The sequence below is a fragment of the Herpailurus yagouaroundi genome, unplaced genomic scaffold, assembly GCF_014898765.1.
Source record: "Herpailurus yagouaroundi ecotype Mexico unplaced genomic scaffold, PumYag 191, whole genome shotgun sequence".
In the NCBI taxonomy this organism is placed as follows: Eukaryota; Metazoa; Chordata; class Mammalia; order Carnivora; family Felidae; genus Herpailurus; species Herpailurus yagouaroundi.
The window spans coordinates 1428107-1447503 of NW_024412422.1; the positions used below are offsets into that span (position 1 = coordinate 1428107).

At 56.7% G+C, this 19397-nt stretch overlaps 1 protein-coding gene across 1 annotated transcript; it reads left to right on the top strand.

Annotated features, from left to right (window-relative positions):
* Positions 1-1900: 1900 nt before the first annotated feature.
* Positions 1901-19016, top strand: GGT1 (gamma-glutamyltransferase 1). The gene is made up of 14 exons (XM_040443556.1): positions 1901-1990; positions 7307-7481; positions 8237-8411; positions 9010-9140; positions 9296-9382; positions 12223-12415; positions 12752-12909; positions 13934-14083; positions 14457-14593; positions 17419-17606; positions 17824-17951; positions 18048-18160; positions 18247-18360; positions 18692-19016. Exons 3-14 carry the CDS (start codon positions 8251-8253, stop codon positions 18836-18838), a joined length of 1707 nt encoding a protein of 568 aa, XP_040299490.1. The 5' UTR covers positions 1901-1990; positions 7307-7481; positions 8237-8250; the 3' UTR covers positions 18839-19016.
* Positions 19017-19397: the final 381 nt, after the last annotated feature.

Genomic DNA, 19397 nt, shown 5'->3' on the forward strand with positions numbered 1-19397 from the left:
AGTGTGAGGCTCCTGACTGCATTTTGGGATGTTGTGTCTCTACCAGCTGTGGCCCACCCGGGGCAGGAGGTTCACCTGGCACTTCCTGAGGCTCAGGCAGAGCCTCTTCCAGGATGTGACAGCAGGGTGGGGCATGATGGAGGCTGCAATGAGGTACTACTTGCAGGAAGTGGTTTGCAAGGCCTTCCCCATGTCATGGGTCACTGTCCTACCTAATGGCTTTGGGCAAGTCCCTTCCTCTCTCACATCGTGGTTTCCTTTGACTACCCTTCTTCCTCCACCAATGCCTTGTTTTCCCAGACACAGAGCTGGGGCAAACCAGAGTCTGTCAGAACAGGAAGGACCTTGGAGGCCACTGTGGTTCCTCATTTTTCAGAGGAGGAGATGGGCCAGGTGCCCAGCCCCCCTATTCCCTCCTGTCTGACCAAGACCCCTGGGGTACCCTAGGTTGCTGGTGCCTACATAGTATGTGTGGTTAGGAGATAAAAGGCATCAGGATGGTGGGGTGGCACCGCTCGCCCACCCCCACCCCCACCCCATGATGCCTTGGCAGCAATCCCTGGCTGGAGGCCAGCCTCGCCCAGGAAACTCCTCAAGGAACAAGGACACAGAGAACCCATCTCGGCCAGTCCCCAGCCATTAACACTCCTTTCTTCCCACGGCCCTTACCCTCTGGTCACCCACCAGGGTCTTAATGAGTGAGCTGCAGTTAATGGGTTACCCAACCAGGTGACACATTCACCAGCCTCCTGTGGCTCTCAAAGTCCAGATGCACTGGCTTGGCCTTCAGGGTCTGATCTGAGCTCAGCCACTTCCCGTCTTAGCCTTGACACCTCAGGGCTCAGGAAGGGCCCAGGGAGGTCAAGAGGCTCCCTTAGGCCCTTACTACTCCCAGACATGCCTCGAGTGCCAGCTTCCAGGCTAAGTGGTTCCCTCTACCTGGCATGTCCTACCCAATCCAATCCCAGCTCTGCCCTGATTCTTAAGGCCCCTGTCACTGTGTCTGCCTCTCCTCCAGGGCCCTGGGCTCCTCCTCTTCCTTGGCTGGCCATACTAAGCCCATCTAGAATCCTGCCGGGGGCTCCTTGAGAAGAGAATCTGGACAGGCCAGGCTTAGAGGCAGGAATGAATGAATGAATGAATGAATGAATGAATGAATAAATGTGTTGAAGCCAGGGCCCTGCTAGTGGTGGCAGTTCTGGCAGACAGCAGGCCACAAGTGGATCTCAGACACAGGGAGTCTTGGGGCTGCCAGCCCTGTGAGGCACCCACCCTGTCTCATTTGATGGGCCAGAGTAGGCAGGGGCATGAGCAAACGACTCTATCTCCTGCCCTCACTGCTGTGTGTCCTCCATCAACCCTCTCGCTCATGACCCCAGAAATGTCAGGGATGAAGAGAGGCTCCCCTGGGTCGTGTAACTCCCTTCAGTCCAGGTGGCCAGGGCCTTTGGAGTGACAGTCCCTACATAATCCCCCTGTAGCCCCAAGGGTCAGGGAGAGGACATGTTTGGAGGAGCATCTCCTACTCTAGAGTTCTGGAGTAGGTAGGATTCCTCAGGCCTGATGGGGATTCAGAGGTTTACACTCCCAACCCCAGTGGGTGGGCATCTGGCTGCACCCCAGCACCACGTGAACCTGCTCTAGACATTGTAAGTTGAGGGGTCCCACCTCCTCCCAGGGGCCCCTGGCCTGACCTACCTCTGCCTGAAACCTAGCCTCATTCAGCACCACGGAGGCTTCAAAGCTCAGGTCTCTCATTCAGGATTGGGGATCTTACGGGACTCAAAGAGGCCAGCAGCTGTCCCAGGTCACACAGCCCCAGAGACAGGGCTAGGAGCCAGCCCTCTTCTCACCTGGAAAGGTTCCTGTGCCTTTAAAGCCTCCCTCCACTCAGGCTGCAGGGGGAAGGAGGGGAGGAGCTGGGTCAGAGCGGGGCACTGGGGACTCAGCCCTGTGCTGGAGAGCAGCAGGAGGACCAGCGTAGAGCCAGGTGAGCCAGGAGGGGCATCAGGCTGTGCCTCAGTGCTGTGTGACCCCAAAGTACAGCTCATTCTTTCTGAGCTGCTGCACATTGTAGGTTGGGGTAGCTCAGGCTAGGTCCTCCCAGAAGCATCTGTCTGGAAGCCTGGGTTCCAGTCCCAGCTCTGCCATGTGCTGGCCTCTTCCTCTGGAGAGACTGGAGCCTTAGTTTATATACCTGCGTAATGGGAGTGAGCGGACCTTCAGGGTGAAGGGGACAGGGCTTGTGTGAATGGACCCTGAAGAGGGGCTGCACAGACTGGGTCCAGGCTGGAGAGGCCTCGGATTTTTTATTGTCTGGTTAGGGGGGTTGAAACTACCTGTCCAAGCTGTCTGGCTCACTGTGTCACAGGTGTGGGGTGGGTGGAGGAGGGCCGGGTGGAACTGCTGGACTGCTCTAAAGAAGGGGACACTTTGGAATTAAGTGGGAGGGGTGCAGCATGGGGAAACTGAGGCCCAGGAGGATCTGGCAGCATGGGGGTAGGGGACCCATGATGGGGGCTGAGGTGCTGGGTCCTCTGGCCATGCTTGCCCCTTTCCAGGATCTGGTTTGTGGCTATGGTGGGGCCTGAAACTGGCTCAGTTGTGCAAGGGTCATTGCACAACTCTAGGGGGTGCCCACCACCTTGTGGTCATTGCAGGCATGCCTAGCTATTTCAACAGGTATCTGGCATGGCGGTTATCAAGTACTGGGGAAGGTGACTTTTTTCTAATTCTCAACCTTATGCCACCAGGGTGGGCAGCAAGGGAGACAGATCCCAAATCCAGGCCTGGGTAATGGTAAGCTTCCAGTCCAGTGGCGGGCAGGGCTCAGGAAGCTGCTGAGAGCTATGTTCTCATGCCTGGGGTCAGCGATGGGGACGATTCCTTGATGCTGGTGGTGTTAGGGCCAGGGGCATGGGTTCTGGGCCCACCTGCTGGTCCACATGTCTCCCTCGGGGGCCAGCTGAACTTGCGCAAGTTGCTTCAACCTAAGCCTTGGTTTCCTGTCTGTGAATGGGTCTAGGACCGTGCACCAGGACTGTGGTTCTGAAGTGGTGGTGACACAGCCAGGTGACAAATGGGTTGGAGGATTAACAGAGAATCCTTAGGCTTCCTCATGCTCCGCTCTCTGATGCATCCTAGGAACCTGTTCCACTCAGCCTAGGTTCAGCTTTGTGTGTGTGTGTGTACTGGGAGGGGCTGGTGCTGATGGCAAAGTCAGTATCTCTGGTGGGTGAGGCTTGCACATTCCTGGGGACGGGGAGCTTACCATCTTCTGTGCCTAGGACAGGAGCCATGGGGTCTGGAGGAGACTCTTCAGCCCAGCCCCTGCAGCCTTTTCTAGGGTGGCATGGTTTCCCCAGACTGACTCCCCTCAGGTCGCTTTTCAGCATGTAGGGGTTGGGGGGCTGACCAGAATAAAACGTGACACGCTCACCACGTAAGGAAGGTTCTTGGTTCTGTACCTCAGGCGTTTGTTGACACAGCCTTTAATGAGATACCTTTCCTCCGGACTCTCCTCTCTGGGGCCTGCAGCTGCTGCTAGGCTTCATCTGTGCTCCGTCGCAGTGTTTGGTCCCTCACCTTGCCCCAGGATGCGGTTTTCCTGTTGGGACCCTACTGGGATCCCTGTTGGGTGGGGCCATCCTCTGCCCGCTCAGACTTTCTTCCTACCCTCGAGCTGCTGCTGACACTGCCATGTCTTATGCCTTCCCAGGCGAGGAGGAAGTGGCTAAGCAGGCTTAGGCTAGGGACAGAGCCCTGTGTCTCTCCACTCTAGACCCCTGCCGGCTGACTGGCCTGCAACACAAATCCCCTGACATCCTGGCTGGTGGCTAGCCCTCAGGGACAGGTTATGGGCCTTGGTCCCTGGAGCCTGCCCTGTCCATCTTCTCAGTCACCCTGGTCTGCAGGTGATGTCCAGGGGAAAAGAGCTGAGTCATGGCGCCCCGTCCCGGGGCCATGGAAGATTTCATGGGAGTGCATTTGTCCGGTGGATTCCATCCCAAGCCTGTTCAAGGGCAGTGGGTAACAAGACAAGGCCTGTTTTGACTGTGCGACCCAGAGTGTGCAGCAATACTCCGTAGGGGCAATGAGACCTCTATAGCTCTTCCTGTCTGTCAGCTGCCACAGCCTTGCAGGGTGGTCATAGCTGAGGTGTTACAGATAGGGACAGTGGGGGCTCCTGGGCAGCCTAGATACAACTAGCAAGGAAGCTAGGGATGGAGCAATGACTCAGGGAGTGGCTGATCCTTATTCTTGGCACATGGAGGCCAAAGGGGGATGGAAAGCAGCGTCCAAGGTCCCTGGGCTGGGCATGCACCTACTCCTGGCTTGAGATCTCCTTGTTGGCCCGGTCAGGGACATGCAGGAACTTGGGTGCGGGTATCAAGTGGCCAGGTGTGCACTGTTGGGCTGCGTGGCTTGAACCAGCTCTGGCGTGGTCCGGGCCCTGCCTTTCCAGGCTGCTCAGGGGGGTTCTTGGGCCCGAGGTGCTGACATTCCCGGATAGGCGGTGGAACCGGTCTGGACGCGAGGCCCCAGGCTGTGTTCCAGGAAGGCACCCTTGGCATCTGCTTGAGGGCTGTGGTGAGGGCTCTCAGGTCCTGGTTCTGGTCTGGTGCTGGTGGCACCTCTGCTGCGTTGCCTCAGGAACCATCTCTGGGACATTGTGTTTGGCCCTGGAGTTCAGACACTTTGACAGGGGTGGGGTGTACCCAGCCTGGGGCTTGCTGGAGGGGTGTTCGCCAGGAGACCCTGCCCTTTGGAGAGAACTGTGTCCAAGAGAGGGGGACTCCTTGCCCCTGGCACCACACCTCTCTTTCCCTGTTGGGGTCACACCCCTCACCTGCTGCCACTGCCTTGGGGACCCCAGAAGTCATGCTGTCATAACACCTCCCATCTCCTACCCAGGGCCCTCCCAGAGTTGTGTGAACTTTAGTCATCTGCTGACAGGCCAAGTCACTGTGTCTCCTTGCTTCCTCAATGTCAGCCCCTGGGGCTGTCCTCCCTGTCAGACTGGACCTTTTAGAGGACAGCCTGCTCTCCACCCTGCTTAGACACTTTCAACGGTCCCATGGGGTTGCTGAGTGACTCCCAGCCAGCTTCTTGCCTGCTCTGGGACTAGGTGAGCATGAGAGTTCTGCCTTCTCCTGCCCCTTTCTTGTCTCTGCTCCTCCTTGGAGGTGCCCTCCCCCAGATCCCAATCCCAGTTCAGAGGCACCCTGAGGAGCTCTGCAGGGGCTGCAGGCGTGGCTCTGGGCCACTCCTAGGAATGGGGGGGGGGGGTTCGGCTGAAGCTGTGGCCCAGATTTTCCCAGGCAGACAAATCTGGCCGTGTCCCAGCCTAGAGCTTCTTCCGAGGACCAGGAGCTTTCCTGGGCCCCTGCCAGCTCCGGGCCTCAGGTAAGCCCACAAGGGTCATGAGGAGTGGTGTGGGAGTTTGAGGCCAAGTGCTGTGCCCCACCTACTCTCTGGCCTCAGTTTCCCTTCCTGACACTGATTTGGGTGAGAGCCAGACCTCTGGGCTTGGACATTCTTTTAGTGAGTCTTTGGGAAAAATGTGGGGTGTGTGTGTGGGGGGGGGGGGGGTTGGGAAACGGAAGCCCAGTCCCCAGCAGGGTGTCTTCCGCAGGGCTGGTGATGTCTGCTTGCAGGGTCTGGGCTGGTGTCTTTGCTGCCCTGGCCAGGGAGGTGGGATGGGGGTCAGTACTGCCCACCCCTCCCCATACTCCCTGGCAGTCTGAACCTTGCTGGGTGCCCCCTGTCCCTCTGGAAGCCCACTTGGGTCCTTGGGTAGATGGATGGATGGACGAACAGATGGATGGACAGGGGAGGCTGGAGTACAGACTTTAGGAAGTCATGTCTGGATCACCACAGGGGCCTGAGGGGAGAAAGGAGGGCCGTGAGGGGGGTGGTCTCACCTCACAGCCACAAGCCCAGGAAAAATGAGACAATGTCCCCAAGGTGTCCCATGGGCAAGGACTGGGGGGCCTCCTTGGCAAGTGTGCCTGTGCCCATGCTGGGAAGAGAGTCACTGGTTTCTGTCCTGCCCCACCCACCCCCACCACATGTGCTGGGAAAGTTCTGTGTCTGGAAACAGACCCCACATGTTCCTGGCCCAGCTCCCAAGGCCCCTCACACCTCCCAGCATAGCTATCTCTGTTGGGAATCCTTAACCCTGACCCAGCCTCTAGGGTGTGCTCCGGGGGCATAGACTATCCCCTGGAGCAGTGGTAGGGGGAAAGTCCTGGTTGGCACTTTGGAGAGAGCCTTCTGCTGCTTTTTGGAGGACTGAGGACCAGGTGATACTGACAGGAGGGAGTGCAGGGAGGAGGCTCTATAGTCCAGCTTTCAAAGGGTGGTGCCTGGATTCAGTCAACATGGAGAAGAAAGGCTGGCTTGAATCCCACTGGGGACGTAGGGTGGTGGTCTGCTATGTGGCTGCCCACTGAGCCTGGGAGGGGAAAGCCCTTCCATGCTGGCTTCTGGAGGCCCCCCCATGTGGGAGGGCTATCCCCTCCCAGGCTCCGTGCAAGTGAGACTCCACTCCTAGACCATCTCTGGGACACTGTGTCTGGCCCTGGAGCTCAGACCCCTGAACAGAGACGAGGTGAACCAGAGGCATCCCAGCCTGGGGCTTATTGGCTGACACTCACCTTTCGGAGGTAACGGAGATTGCCACTGTCCTCACACCTCTCCTTCCTTGTGGGGGTCACACCCCTTGTCCGCTGTCACCGCCACAGGAGCCCAAAGGCTCACTGCTGTCCCTCCCTGCATGGCCTGGAAAGGAGTCAACAGGGAAACAGTGAGCAGGTGGCTGACCAGCTTCCTTCTGCACCGCCGGCCTCCAGGGTGTCACCCTACTAGCTGATGGCATTTATAGCCAACACTCACCTAGCACTTCACGCTTTCCAATCCACTTCATTTCTACAACATCCCCAAGCAGGATGCCTCTGTCATTCCCACTGGACAGGTAGTCAGTGACTTGCCCAAGGCCCCACATCAGACGAGGGGCAAGACTCAGATGGGACGAGCTGGCTTGAGAGCCTGCATACCCCGTCTCCTTGGCCTGGCCCACGTGGGCTTCACCACTTTGTCATATGACACTCATACCACCGAACTCGGGCCTTGCTCTGGGCAAACCCCCTCTCGGCTGTGCCTGGAGATTTCACACAAATGTGGGAGAGTCGGACAGCCTCCTCTTCGACTCCAGAGTTCATCTGGGTCAGAGGAACCTCACAGAGCTCCCTGGGGAGGACCTCCCTGGTGAGGCCTGTTTCAGGTACACTATCTTGATTTTCAGGAGAGCAAAGAGGCTGCCTGATCGAGGTGTCTGTCTGGAGCAGATTCTGCGGACACCATCTCCTACTGTCTGTGAGGGAGACCCCAGTTATTTCCTTAGCTGTTTCAGCCAAGCCCTCCCGGCTTTTGTGGCCACCTCCCCAGGCAAGGTGTGGGGCTTCCATCCGCTGAGAAAGGTAGGCCCCTGCCCCATGGCAGCTTGTCTGACAATTTTACAAGGAGATTGTGGGTGTCCTTTTTGAGGGTACAATGGAAGCCGAACCCCACGGTCTGTGGCAGGCCACTCTGGGGGCCCATGGATGGTGTCTGGCTCTGGGCTGAGGTGGGGGGTCACAGAAGGGATCAGGCCAAGCTTGTTCCCGGTGGAGTTCCCTGCTTGGCAGTGGCTCTGACTGTGGGACACATGGAATCTGGGGGCTCCCAGGAGAGATTTCTTTTGGACATGGGGTCTTTACTGGGATGGGGCCTTGAGGATAAGCAGGGCAATTTAGGAAGGGAGAGATGGGGCTGGGAGTTTCTGGCAGAGTAAGTGGCCGGGGGCTGGAAGGAAACAAAGGGACATATTTTTTTCTTTAAAAAATTTTTTTTAATGTTTATTTATTTTTGAGAAAGAGAGACACACACACAGAGTATGAGCGGGGGAGGGGCAGAGAGAGAGGGAGACACAGAATCTGAAGCAGGCTCCAGGCTCTGAGCTGTCAGCACAGAGCCCCATGCGGGGCTAGAACTCATGAATGGTGAGATCATGACCCGAGCCGAAGTTGGAAGCCTAACCGACTGAGCCACCTAGGTGCCCCCAGGGACATGTTTCTGAGGCTTGACTATTGGCTGTGCCCTGTGTGGTGAGGGTCAGGATGTGCCCAAGGCCAGGCCAGTGGCAGTCCCCTGACCCTGTTAACCACCAGCCCTCTCCCCTGACCCCAAACAACAGGTACTTGCAGAGCCATGAAGAAGCGGTATGTGGTGCTGGCCCTGCTGGCCGTGGTCCTAGTGATCTTCATCATCATCCTGTGCCTTTGCCTGCTCTTGACCTCCAAGCCACAGAGTCACGTCTACCCCAGGGCAGCTGTGGCCACAGATGCCAAGTATTGCTCAGAGATCGGGAGGTGAGCAGGCAGGGCGTGGGAATACAGGAGGACCACCGGAAGTGGATCTGGGCAAGATCCTCATCCCTCTGAGACTCAGTTTCCCTGTCTGTACATGAGCTACCCGGACAAGGGGTGTCTGATGCACATGGAGCTGCCTGTCCTTTCCTTGGACCTCCACAGCAGCCTCTGGTCAGGGCAGAAGGGGACACTGACTCCAAGAGCAGGATGTGGATTTCCTGGTGCCCTGGGTCCCTTTCCTCCGATCTCTGTGCCTTTGGATAAACTGCTGTTTTATGCTATTTTAGACCCCTATCTCACATTATGTACAAAGACCAGTTCCCAAAAGACGTAAACAGACAAAAAAGGTTGCTAATAAAAAGTAACGTTTTTCTGTTTTCTTTCTATTATAAACGTCATGCACATCTGTTTGCTTGAAAGGAAGAACATATAAGCCCATTGGTCTTAGAGTGACATGTAAAAACCAAAACTACAGTTTCCTCTTCCATCCTCCTTTGGGCAGTGTGGCCAGAAAGGGTGGAGTTGGGTGGCAGTGTGCATGTGTTGGGGGGGTTGGGGAGCCCGCAGGTGCTCACTCCCCACCACCTGCTGCCGGTAGGGACATGCTGAGGGACGGTGGCTCGGCGGTGGATGCTGCCATTGCGGCCCTGCTGTGTGTGGGGCTCATGAACGCCCACAGCATGGGCATCGGGGGCGGCCTGTTCCTCACCATCTACAACAGCACCACGCGTGAGTGCCCACGGGGAGTAGGGGAGGTAATTGGCAGGGGCTGTCCATCTCAGGCTGGACGTGGGCTGGGGGCAAGCAGAGCCGGGTGGCCCCTGGGCTCACACGGGGTGAGGGGTTGGTGTTGGTCCGGACTGCCCACCTTCTTCTCCTTCTAGGAAAAGTTGAGATCATCAACGCCCGTGAGGTGGCCCCTGGGCTGGCCTCCGAAGGCATGTTCAACAGCCCGGAGCAGTCACAGAAAGGTGAGGTGCAAGTTCAGGTGTGGGTGCAGAGCTGGGGTGAGCTGCCGGGAAGGCATGGGCATGCCCCTGTCTGGTGCTGGGGACAGTTCTGGCAGTGCTGATGTGCACCCTTCCCATCCAACCCTTCCTGGCCCGACAACACCCTCCCGAGGGTGAAGACATGGAGCTTCTGTTATTTCCACTCAGGCCTCTCCAGGGTGCTAGGGCATGGAGAGAATAATTATTATTTCAACAGTTTGCACCTATCAGGGGGCACTGGGGCCAGCATGCTGCTTAGCTGTTTTCACCAGTGGGCCCCTTGAATCCTCCCTGTATGCTTGGGAGTCAGGGGGAGTGCTGTGTTGATTCTTATTTTATAGGTCCAGAGAGGTCATGCAAACCAACTGAGGTCACACAGCTGGATGGTGCTGAGGCCCAAATTGAACCTGGGCTGTCAAAGTCCTGAATTTTTCAAAGGCATCCAAGACTTTCATTTATTCGTTCATTTTGTGGAGATAGCTCCAAAAACGCAGTCGAGTCTATCTTTTTAACAAGGCCTTCATGCAGAGAAGAGGCCCCCAACCTCCCCATGCAGTTGAGGGGAAGCCAGTGGCCAGCAGGGGTTGCTGCTCCAAGGACCCAAAAGGAGGATAGGAGGAAAACAGGATAGGAGATTAGAGGCAGGAGGAGGGGGCTGTTGGCCATAGCAGGTCTGATCCCCAGTTGCAGGCTCTGCCCCTCGGGCCAGGGCCCTGGGTGAGGCCCTGTGAGCAGCCCCGTTGGAGTCTCCTCCAACATACAGCCTCTTTGAATTTTTATATCCCCTGGGAGACTCAGAATGTGTAGAAATGAAATCATTCAGTGTGATTGCTGGAATCTTACAGACTTAGCACCTTGTGGATGCTCGGAATTCACTTATTTAACGAGGACTTATTGGGAATCTCTTAAAATGTCAGGGGTTGTTCCCCAAGCCTGGGGACAAAACAAAGGCAACAGATAAAATCCGTGGCCCAGCCAAGCCAGGTGGTACCAGAACAGCAGAGGTGGGAAGGGCTGGAAGGCGTGCAGTTCACCAAGTGTAGCCTGGTCACGGGGGAGGTGTCTGGGCAAAGACCCAGGGTCTGGAGTGGGTGAGGATAGCTGTGCAGGTGTCTGGGGGAAGAGCAAGTGACCCACATGGGAAGATGGGACAGAGAACTGTGGGAACTAGCAAGGCTGCAATGGGCGACCCCAGGGTCAGAATGGCTCAGGTGGTGTCAGACCTTATGGGTCATTGTGAAGACCCTGTCTCTTGTCCAAGAGAGGTAGCAGTGGCCCCTGGGGTGTTTGTGGGGGTAGATCTGGCCTATGTCTGGCTGAACCCCTTGGGCAGCTGCAGAAGGGGCAGGGAGCAAGCTGTCTGCCCATCAGGTGACCCGTCAGGAGGTCACCACGATGACCACGGAGAGATGAGGGTGTTGGGAGGTGGTTGGTATTCAACATACCTAGAAGGTGGAGCCTGTGCATTTGCTGAGAGGTCGGGTGTGACACCAACTCCTATACCAAGAGTCCTGGATGACCCCTGGTCTTTGATCTGCACCTGGAAGCATGGGGTGCCCCTAACAGAGGCCAGCAAGGCTGTGGGGCAGTGGGTTTGGGTGACAGTCCGGAGTTGGGTTTTGAGTGTGTTAAGTTTGAGATGCCTTTCTCATGGGCAGGTGCATCCTCAGATCAGGCCATCGGGGGAGCAGGCCAGGCCAGAGAGTAAATTTAGAACTGGCAGCACATACATGAAATTTGAAGCCCTGATCTGGGGGAGGTCACCAATACGGTGAGTGTAGACAGAGGAGACCCTAACAGAGCCTCGCATGTGGGATGCAGAGGTGACACTGGAGGAGTGACGGGCTAAGTAAGGTAAAGTTGAGAGAGGACCCTGGTCTGGCAGTGTGGGGGTCACTGCACCTTGGTTAGCAGGGTGGTCTGAGACCTATTAGCCCAAGATCAGGGCAGCATTTTTTTTTAAGGTGGCAGGAATCATGGGCCGGGTGTCAGACCTTCTGAAATGTGCAGACATACAGACCATAACAACCTGGCTCTCAGAACCTTGTGCCCAACCTCAGGATGGGAGAGGTAGTTCCAGAGCTGCAGTCACCTAGCCTGAGTGTAGCTGAAATGGCCCTGGTCATCCAGGGGTGAAAGCAAGAAGGTGTCTGGGAGCAAGGGCCTTTCTGTATCAGTGCCCAGCTTAGGGCATAGTGGGCCATGGGGTGGGTGGGGAGCAGGGTCCAGGAGTCTGTTTCCAGTGGAATTGTGGGCTCCTCTAAAGTCAGCTGCAAGAGACAAAACTCTTTATGGTCAGATGGGGAAACTGAAACCCAGTGAGGGTACATATAGGGCAGGGAGTCGGGCTCAGGTCCTGGGTCTGGGACAGTAGAAGGGAGGAAGGTAGAGGCCTTGCCTTGGAACTGGCTCAGTATCGAGGGTGGCCTGGGCTTGCCCTGGGGACTTTGGTGGGTTCCGGTGGACCCCTTGAGTCTTATGGGATGAGAGGCCTTGTGGGCTAGGAGGCTCAGACTAAGAGATGGTAAGGGTCTGGCTTCCCCACAGTCTTGTTGTGCAACTGTGGGCCTGGCACAGGATTTCAAACCTGGTAGCACCTGCAGAGGCAGACATCTAGTCCTGGGACAGCAGGACTGTGGCCTTGTCACATATCCCTGGCCAATCTACACTCTTGCCAGCGGAGTCCACATATGACAATTCCATTTCCTTCCTAAACCTCACTGATCCCATCTGGAGACTGTGCCTAGGTTGCTGCTGAGGGAGAACACCCCTCCTGATGTCCCCTGACTGGAGCCACTAACTGTCTTCCTGTCCCTCTGCAGGGGGGCTGTCGGTGGCAGTTCCCGGTGAGATCCGAGGCTATGAGTTGGCCCACCAGCGGCATGGGCGGCTGCCCTGGGCTCACCTCTTTCAGCCCAGCATCCAGCTGGCCCGCCAGGGCTTCCCTGTGGGGAAGGGCTTGGCGGCAGCCCTGGAGAAAGACAGGGCTGTCATCGAGGAACAGCCTGCACTGTGGTATGTCTGTGGGTGCTGGCCTGCCCTGGGGCACAGGCTGGGCAGATGTGGCCCAAGGTCCCTGCATGCCATGAATGACTGGCAGAGGGATGAGGTCTAGGATATAAAAGCCTTTCCCAATGTGTGTGGGATCACATTCTGAGCCTGGTGCCTGGGGTCCCGGCTTGTGAGTCCTGAGTGGCAAGGGACTCTAGGAAGCATTGGCTGGACACCAGAGGATGACTCACCTGTGGACAGGAGCTCACTGCCCTTCCTTTGATCTCCTGTGTGGTTGGGTGGGAATGGCTGGCCGAATCCACCCTGCCTGCCTGCCTCACGGGAGCCCCTCTGCCCCAGTGAGGTGTTCTGCCGGGATGGGAAGGTGCTGCGGGAGGGGGACAGACTGACCATGCCGCAGCTGGCCAACACGTACGAGACGCTGGCCTTGGAGGGAGCCCAGGCCTTCTACAACGGGAGCCTCACAGCCCAGATTGTCAAGGACATCCAGGAGGCTGGTAAGTGGGCAACCTCAGGGACCCTAGGCAAGGAACTCAGCAGCAGGAGCTCTGAGCCAGAGCTCAGAGGACTTAGGTCCTCTGCTCCTGCCCGACCTGGGCATTGGGCCCTCGGGCAGTGCCTGGAGCTGGGGGGGAGGGGGGGTCACAGACATGTCTGCAGTCAGTGACAGGCCACATAGATCCATAGATCTTGGTTAGGTCAAAACTGAGAGACCAGTGCAGTTCACGAGGGAAAGTCCTCTGTAAGTTAAATGAAGGTCTAGGCTGGAACTGGAGCTGAGGAAGCATTGAAATGCAGATCTGAGGGGACTTCCCCAAGCAGGAGGTGGTACCTGAGCTACAGATGAGCTTGGGGAGAGGAAGAGCCTTCCTGGCAGAGGGAATAGGCTAAGGCCCAGAGAGGATGAGCTTTAGTTATCCCTGAGGGTCACAGTGGATGAGCGTGGGCTTGGTGAGAGAGGCACTGGAGGGGCTGCAAGCAGAGACAAGTTCTCATGACTTTCAGCCAAGAAGCCTGGTGCTGCCTCTCCCTCCCCAGCTGTGGATTTCTTCCTGCTGTTATTTTTGTCAGAGACACAGAAGAGAGTGATTAGCAAGTTGACCTTTACCACTGAGGCAGGAAATTAGCCTATAAATACTTGGTCTTTCTGGAGCCAGTTCCCTGTAGAATTAAAGAGCCTCCTTTCACCCACCTATTAGTAGTCACTGGAGGATGGGACTGAGCAGGGGAGAGATGGGAGCAGATACTTTCCACTTAGAGAAGACTCTCTGGCCGCCAAGAGGAGAGAAGGCAGACCTGGAGGCCAGTGGGGCAAACAGATAGAGGGCAGATGGCCTGAGCCTGGCAGTGGAGAGGTGGTATCATCAGGGAGCACAGAGGGACTGGCAGATGGGGCAGTGGGGAGGGGGAGGAGGAGGGCCCTCAAGAGTGGGCAGGGCTTTCAGCGTGATGGTGCTGTGCTCCCCTCAGATTGGGGGCCCCATCCCTGTGTCCACCCATTGAGCTGCTGTCTCATTGCAGGGGGCATTATGACCACCGAGGACCTGAACAACTACCGTGCTGAGCTGATAGAGCAGCCACTGAACATCAGCCTCGGGGACGCCCAGCTCTATGTGCCCAGTGCCCCACTCAGTGGGCCGGTGCTGGCTCTCATCCTCAACATCCTCAAGGGTGAGCCCTCCCACCGTGGCTCCGCAAGAGGCGGTGCAGAGTGACCAGGGCTGTGAGAGGCGAAGATCAGGGGCTGGAGGAGGAGGAGGAATGGTTGGGAGCTAAAAAGGTACAGAGCAGTGTCCTGGGGTGGGAATAGCCATGCTGGTCCAGAGGACGCATCTGGTAAATCTAAGTGGTCATCCCAGGCCCAGGGGTCCCTTACTCATTCCATTCTTACATTCCTCCAAAGTGTCCACTGGTTTTTATTACGCATTTCCCTTCTCAAGTTGGGCCAAGTGATTCAGGGAGGTGTGAGCCTACCCTGGGGCACCCAGCTGTCTCGGCAGAGGGCCCCGGGACTGCTAACATGCCCCCATCTCTGCTCAACCAGGGTACAACTTCTCCCCAGCGAGTGTGGAGACACCCGAACAGAAGGGTCTCACCTACCACCGCATCGTGGAGGCCTTCCGGTTTGCCTATGCCAAGAGGACCCTGCTTGGGGACCCCAAGTTTGTCAATATGATGGAGGTAAGAGGCAGGGGGTGGCCCGTGATGGGTGCGGGAGGGCCTGCCATGGATGTGTGAGGAGGGCTTCCTGGGACCACCCCAGCCTCATGCATGCTTTCACCACCAACTTTGGTGGTGGACCTACCATGTGCTGGGATGGCCTGGTGACGCCCGAGTTTGGCCCTCTGCCACACGGAGCTCACAGTATGACAGACTTGACAATGAGTAATTAGTGTCCCCTACCTGTGTCTGTGCTCCCACCTTGGGGGCTGTACCCTTGTCCTGGAAGGGTTTGGAGTGTTCGGTGCTGAGGTGGGGAATGCATGGGGACGTTGCAACCCTCAAGGGTAATGAGGAGGATGGCTGAGGGGGAGAGGAGCAATGCTCTGGGCCTCGGCCACTGGTTCTGTGGTCACACCCAGGAGCTAATGTGTCCTAGGCCCTACCCGGATCCTGCACAGTCCAACCCACTCACTGCCAGATCCAGGCTGGGCCTCCATCAAGACTCCCATCACCGCCCTCCTTACCTACTCGGATCACCCATTCCGCGGTAGACCTGCAGATTCCCTCACACTGGCCTGTGCCTCTCAGCTGCCCAGCAGCCTCTCTGCTTTCCCGGATCTCTTTTTTTTCCCCAATGAGCATTTTGTACTACTCCCGACTGCAGCCGGTGACCCGGTGTCTCATATCCCTGAGGCTGCTGTATCGCACCCCTATCTGCCATTTGGCCTGGCTAAGGCCAGCTCCTCTGCTCATGCACTTGCTGACTCGGCAAGTCTCTCCTGCAACACTGCTCTGCCTCTGGCGTTCCCAGTCTGTCCTTTCAGACAGATCATTCTGGAGCGAGAATCATACTCTTGTTGCTTCAGAACCTTCAGCTGCTGACCCCATTCCTTGGCTTCTGCTCAGAGCAAACTTGGCCACTTTGTCCCTTTCTCAAGTCCTCTCCCATCAGGCTGTGCCCTTCTTGCTCCACCACCACCCCCCACCATGACCCCTCACCCTGCCCCCTGAGTCCAGCCTCAGTTTCCCCTTTGGGCACCCTACTGCAGCATCTCACACAGTTTACCACCTCCTTTGCTCAGCTTTTCATTTTGCAAAGTTGTAGGCTTTTGCCACATTTCCTTCCTCTCTCTCTGCCTCCATCTACCCCTTTATCAATATGCATGTGTTTTTTGGGGTATCAGATGGTCAGTCACTGATATCACACTTTGGGTTGTCGCTCCTAAAACTGAGGACTCCTATTCCCTGACATTGAGAGGACTTGACCTGTTAGATACCTGTATTCCCAACAGTTCCAGGATTGTTAGGTCCAGAGCCCATCCAACTCATACCTTACAGTTGCTGTTTATGTCCCTCTGGTTTCTGAGCCTACACTAGGCCTCTTGGCTCTTTTGCTGATTTTTAAAGCCCAAGGCAGTCATCTTGCAGAATCACTCCACATCCTGGATTTGACTTTGTGTTTTCTTAGGAGTAGATTCAGGCTGAACATTTTCCCTGTGGGATGTTACTGGAAAATTCTGGAGGCATTTCCTTTGCTTAGTCCCCAGGGGCCTTCCTTGTTGGCTCCTGTCTCATCTACTCTCCTCTTTCTCTGTCCTCATCACTGTGGGGACCCTATTCAGGGTCATGGCTTTTTTTTTAAAGTTTTTGTTTGTTTGTTTGTTTTGTTTTTGTTTTTGTTTTTTTGCTTGTGTTTTTTTTTAGAGCACACAAGCTGGGGAGAGGGACAGAGAGAGAGAGAGAGAGAGAGGGAGAATCTTAAGCAAACTCCGTGCTCAGCACAGAACCCGATGCAGGGCTCAATCCCATGACCCTGGAATCATGACCTGAGCCACAAATGAAGAGTCAGATGCTCAACCAACTGAGCCACCCAGGTGCCCCCAGACTCATGGCTTTAAGCAGCCACCAGAAGCTAATGGCTCCATGTTTATCCCTCAGCCTGATCTTGCCCACATGTAGGTCTACCACCCACCTGAGACAGGCTCTTCAGGGTCCCAAGGGCACCTGTTCAAAATCAAGCTCTTGACTGTCTCCTACACTGGCCATCTGCAGTGTTCATCTCCTCAGCTAATGGGCACTCTGGATTGAAGACACTGGGGCCATTGATTCTCTCCCAGCTGGGCCAGCTACCATCTCTCACATGGTTGATGTTTGATGTCATAGCCTCCCAGTTGGGTTCTACCCTTATACCTTCACATAGCTGCCAGAGGGGTCCTGTGACTCACCAGTGTGGTCACTCTTCTGTCCCAGGACCAGGTGGCTCAGAGCAAAAGCCAAAGTCCTTATAGGGCTTATGAAGACTTATAGGATCAGCCCCTGTTGACATTTTCTACCACCTTGACCCTATTCACCCTCTATCACTCCAGGCCTGCCTCAGGGCCTTTGCATTTTATCACTCAGGCCATATTCACAGCTCTTTTCAGATACCACCTCTTCTGAGAAGCCCTCCCTGACCACTTGGTCCCCACCTTATCCCTCCCTATCCCCTTTACCTGGCTTGTTCTTTCCAACATGTCCCTGCCTGACTTGGTCTTCCCTGCCAGGAGGGCTGGGATCTGTACGTCTGTTCCCTGTTGATCCAAGCACACAGCACAAGCTCCATGAATGAATGAATGATTGAATGCTGCAAGAGTGGGGTGTTGTGGGTGGACAGATAAATACTGAATTTCTGGACTGCAGTACAAAGGCTGGAAAGAGGGGATCAGAGGGCCATGTGATGTTGAGGGTGCAGGAGGGTTGTGGTCAGGGCCATGTTGGGGGCTTCCCAAGAGCTGCTCGCACAAGCCTGTGCCCCCTCCCCACCCCCCCCCCACCTCCTCAGGCCAGCTCTGGGGTCTCGGCAGGTGGTCCGCAACATGAGCTCCGAGTTCTTTGCCGCCCAGCTCCGGGCCCGGATCTCTGATGATACCACTCACCCGTTCCCCTACTATGAGCCTGAGTTCTACACGCCTGATGATGGTGGCACTGCCCACCTGTCCGTGGTCGCAGAGGACGGCAGCGCTGTGTCGGCCACCAGCACCATCAACCTCTAGTAGGGGCTGCCGGGTGACCTGGGTGGTCTGGGGGCTGCTTGCATGTCCTAGAAGGGGGCTCCATCGACCTCTTTCATGGTGGGAACTGAGGCCCCACCTTGGTAGAACATGTACCCTCAGCCTCACCGGGAGAGAGCTGGAGCTTTGGGGGGTGGGTAGGGGCTGGGCAGGGTGGGGCTGGGTTCTCCATAGCTGGCTGACTCAGCTGGTCTTCAGCTTCGGTTCTAAGGTACGATCACGGGTCAGTGGGATCCTCTTCAATGATGAAATGGATGACTTCAGCTCCCCCAACATCACCAACCAGTTCGGGGTGCCCCCCTCACCAGCCAACTTCATCAAACCAGGTGTGGGGCAGGGGGCTCAGGTGGGGAGAGGGCTGGTGTCCTGGGCAGGCAGCTGACCAGTATCTCTGTCCCCACCCATCCACCTGGTGATCACAGGGAAGCAGCCACTCTCATCCATGTGTCCAGCGATCATCGTGGGCCGGGATGGCCAGGTCCGCATGGTGGTGGGTGCCTCCGGGGGCACGAAAATCACCACAGCCACTGCGCTGGTAGGTATCACCCATTTATCCCCCCAGCCCCTGTCCCTGGACCACACTGACCCCCTCCCCGCCCCCCCCCCCCCCCGCCACCCTAGGCCATCATCCATAGCCTGTGGTTTGGCTACGATGTGAAGCGGGCAGTAGAGGAGCCCCGACTGCACAACCAGCTTCTGCCTAACACCACGACCCTGGAGAAAGACACTGACCAGGTGGGTAAAGAGTCAAAGAAATAGTCACAAGGTGGGGGTCACAAGGTGTCCTGGGAGGGAGGCCTGGATCTCCTGAGTCATCATGGAGTAGACTGCCCCTCTGCCTGGGGCAGATACCTTCACACCTACTGCCTGGGCCATCTTGAACCCCTGTGGGATATGAGTCAGTCTACCTGCTCCGGTGAGACCCAATAGGACCGTCTGCCCCCAACTTGCTCTTCCTGGCCACTGGGGCAGAAATGACACTACCTGTGTGTTTCAGTGTGGGTCTGTGTGGTTCACATGGCATCTTGGGCCCTGCTGAGGCCTCTCTATCCCCTCCCACCTCCAGGCGGTGGTTGCAGCCCTGAAGACCCGGCACCACCACGCTGAGGTCACTTCCAACTTCATCGCTGTGGTACAGGCCATTGTCCACACGGCTGGTGGCTGGGCAGCTGCCTCAGATTCCAGGAAAGGCGGGGAGCCTGCTGGCTACTGAGTACTCAGGGCGGGCAAGGCTGACTGGTGACCTAAGGATGAGATGTCCGCTGGGACCAAAGTGGGACTTTAAGGGGATTTGCTTCCCCTGTGAGTGACAAAGCAGTGCAATAAATGGGGGCCACACCATCAGGCTCTGGGCAGCCTTGCCAGCCAGGCTCCCATATCCCTGGACCTCAGCATCCTGTGTGTGTGAAATGGAGCTGTCAGGTGGGGAAGGGTGAAGAGGTGGGATTCAGAGGTCTTTACCCCTCAGGTGCTGGAGCTAGCCTCAGAATTTTCATGAGAGCCCAGTGGGAGGGTGGGTGAGGGGCGGGGCAGACCCATACCAAACATTATCCTTCGGTACCTTGAGCCTCAGGGGCCAGGTCGCCGCTTTTCTGGCCCGGACAGTGGCACTTCCCAGCATTAACCACCAGGGGGTGTCACAGCCCCGGAGTTTACTTGGCCAGAGTGCACCCAGAAGAAAAAGCTTGTCAGCTCTGCTACCTCTTCAGCCTGGTGGGTGCCCCCGCTCACACTGTGGAGGACACATGGAAGTGAACCTGAGGTCTGAAAAG

Excerpts from the sequence above, each read along its gene's own strand:
- GGT1 (XM_040443556.1), top strand. The coding sequence starts at position 8,251 with ATGAAGAAGCGGTATGTGGTGCTGGCCCTGCTGGCCGTGGTCCTAGTG. Across the intron at positions 8,412-9,009 it reads TATTGCTCAGAGATCGGGAG|GGACATGCTGAGGGACGGTG; the intron begins GTGAGCAGGCAG and ends TGCTGCCGGTAG. Across the intron at positions 17,607-17,823 it reads ACCAGCACCATCAACCTCTA|CTTCGGTTCTAAGGTACGAT; the intron begins GTAGGGGCTGCC and ends GCTGGTCTTCAG.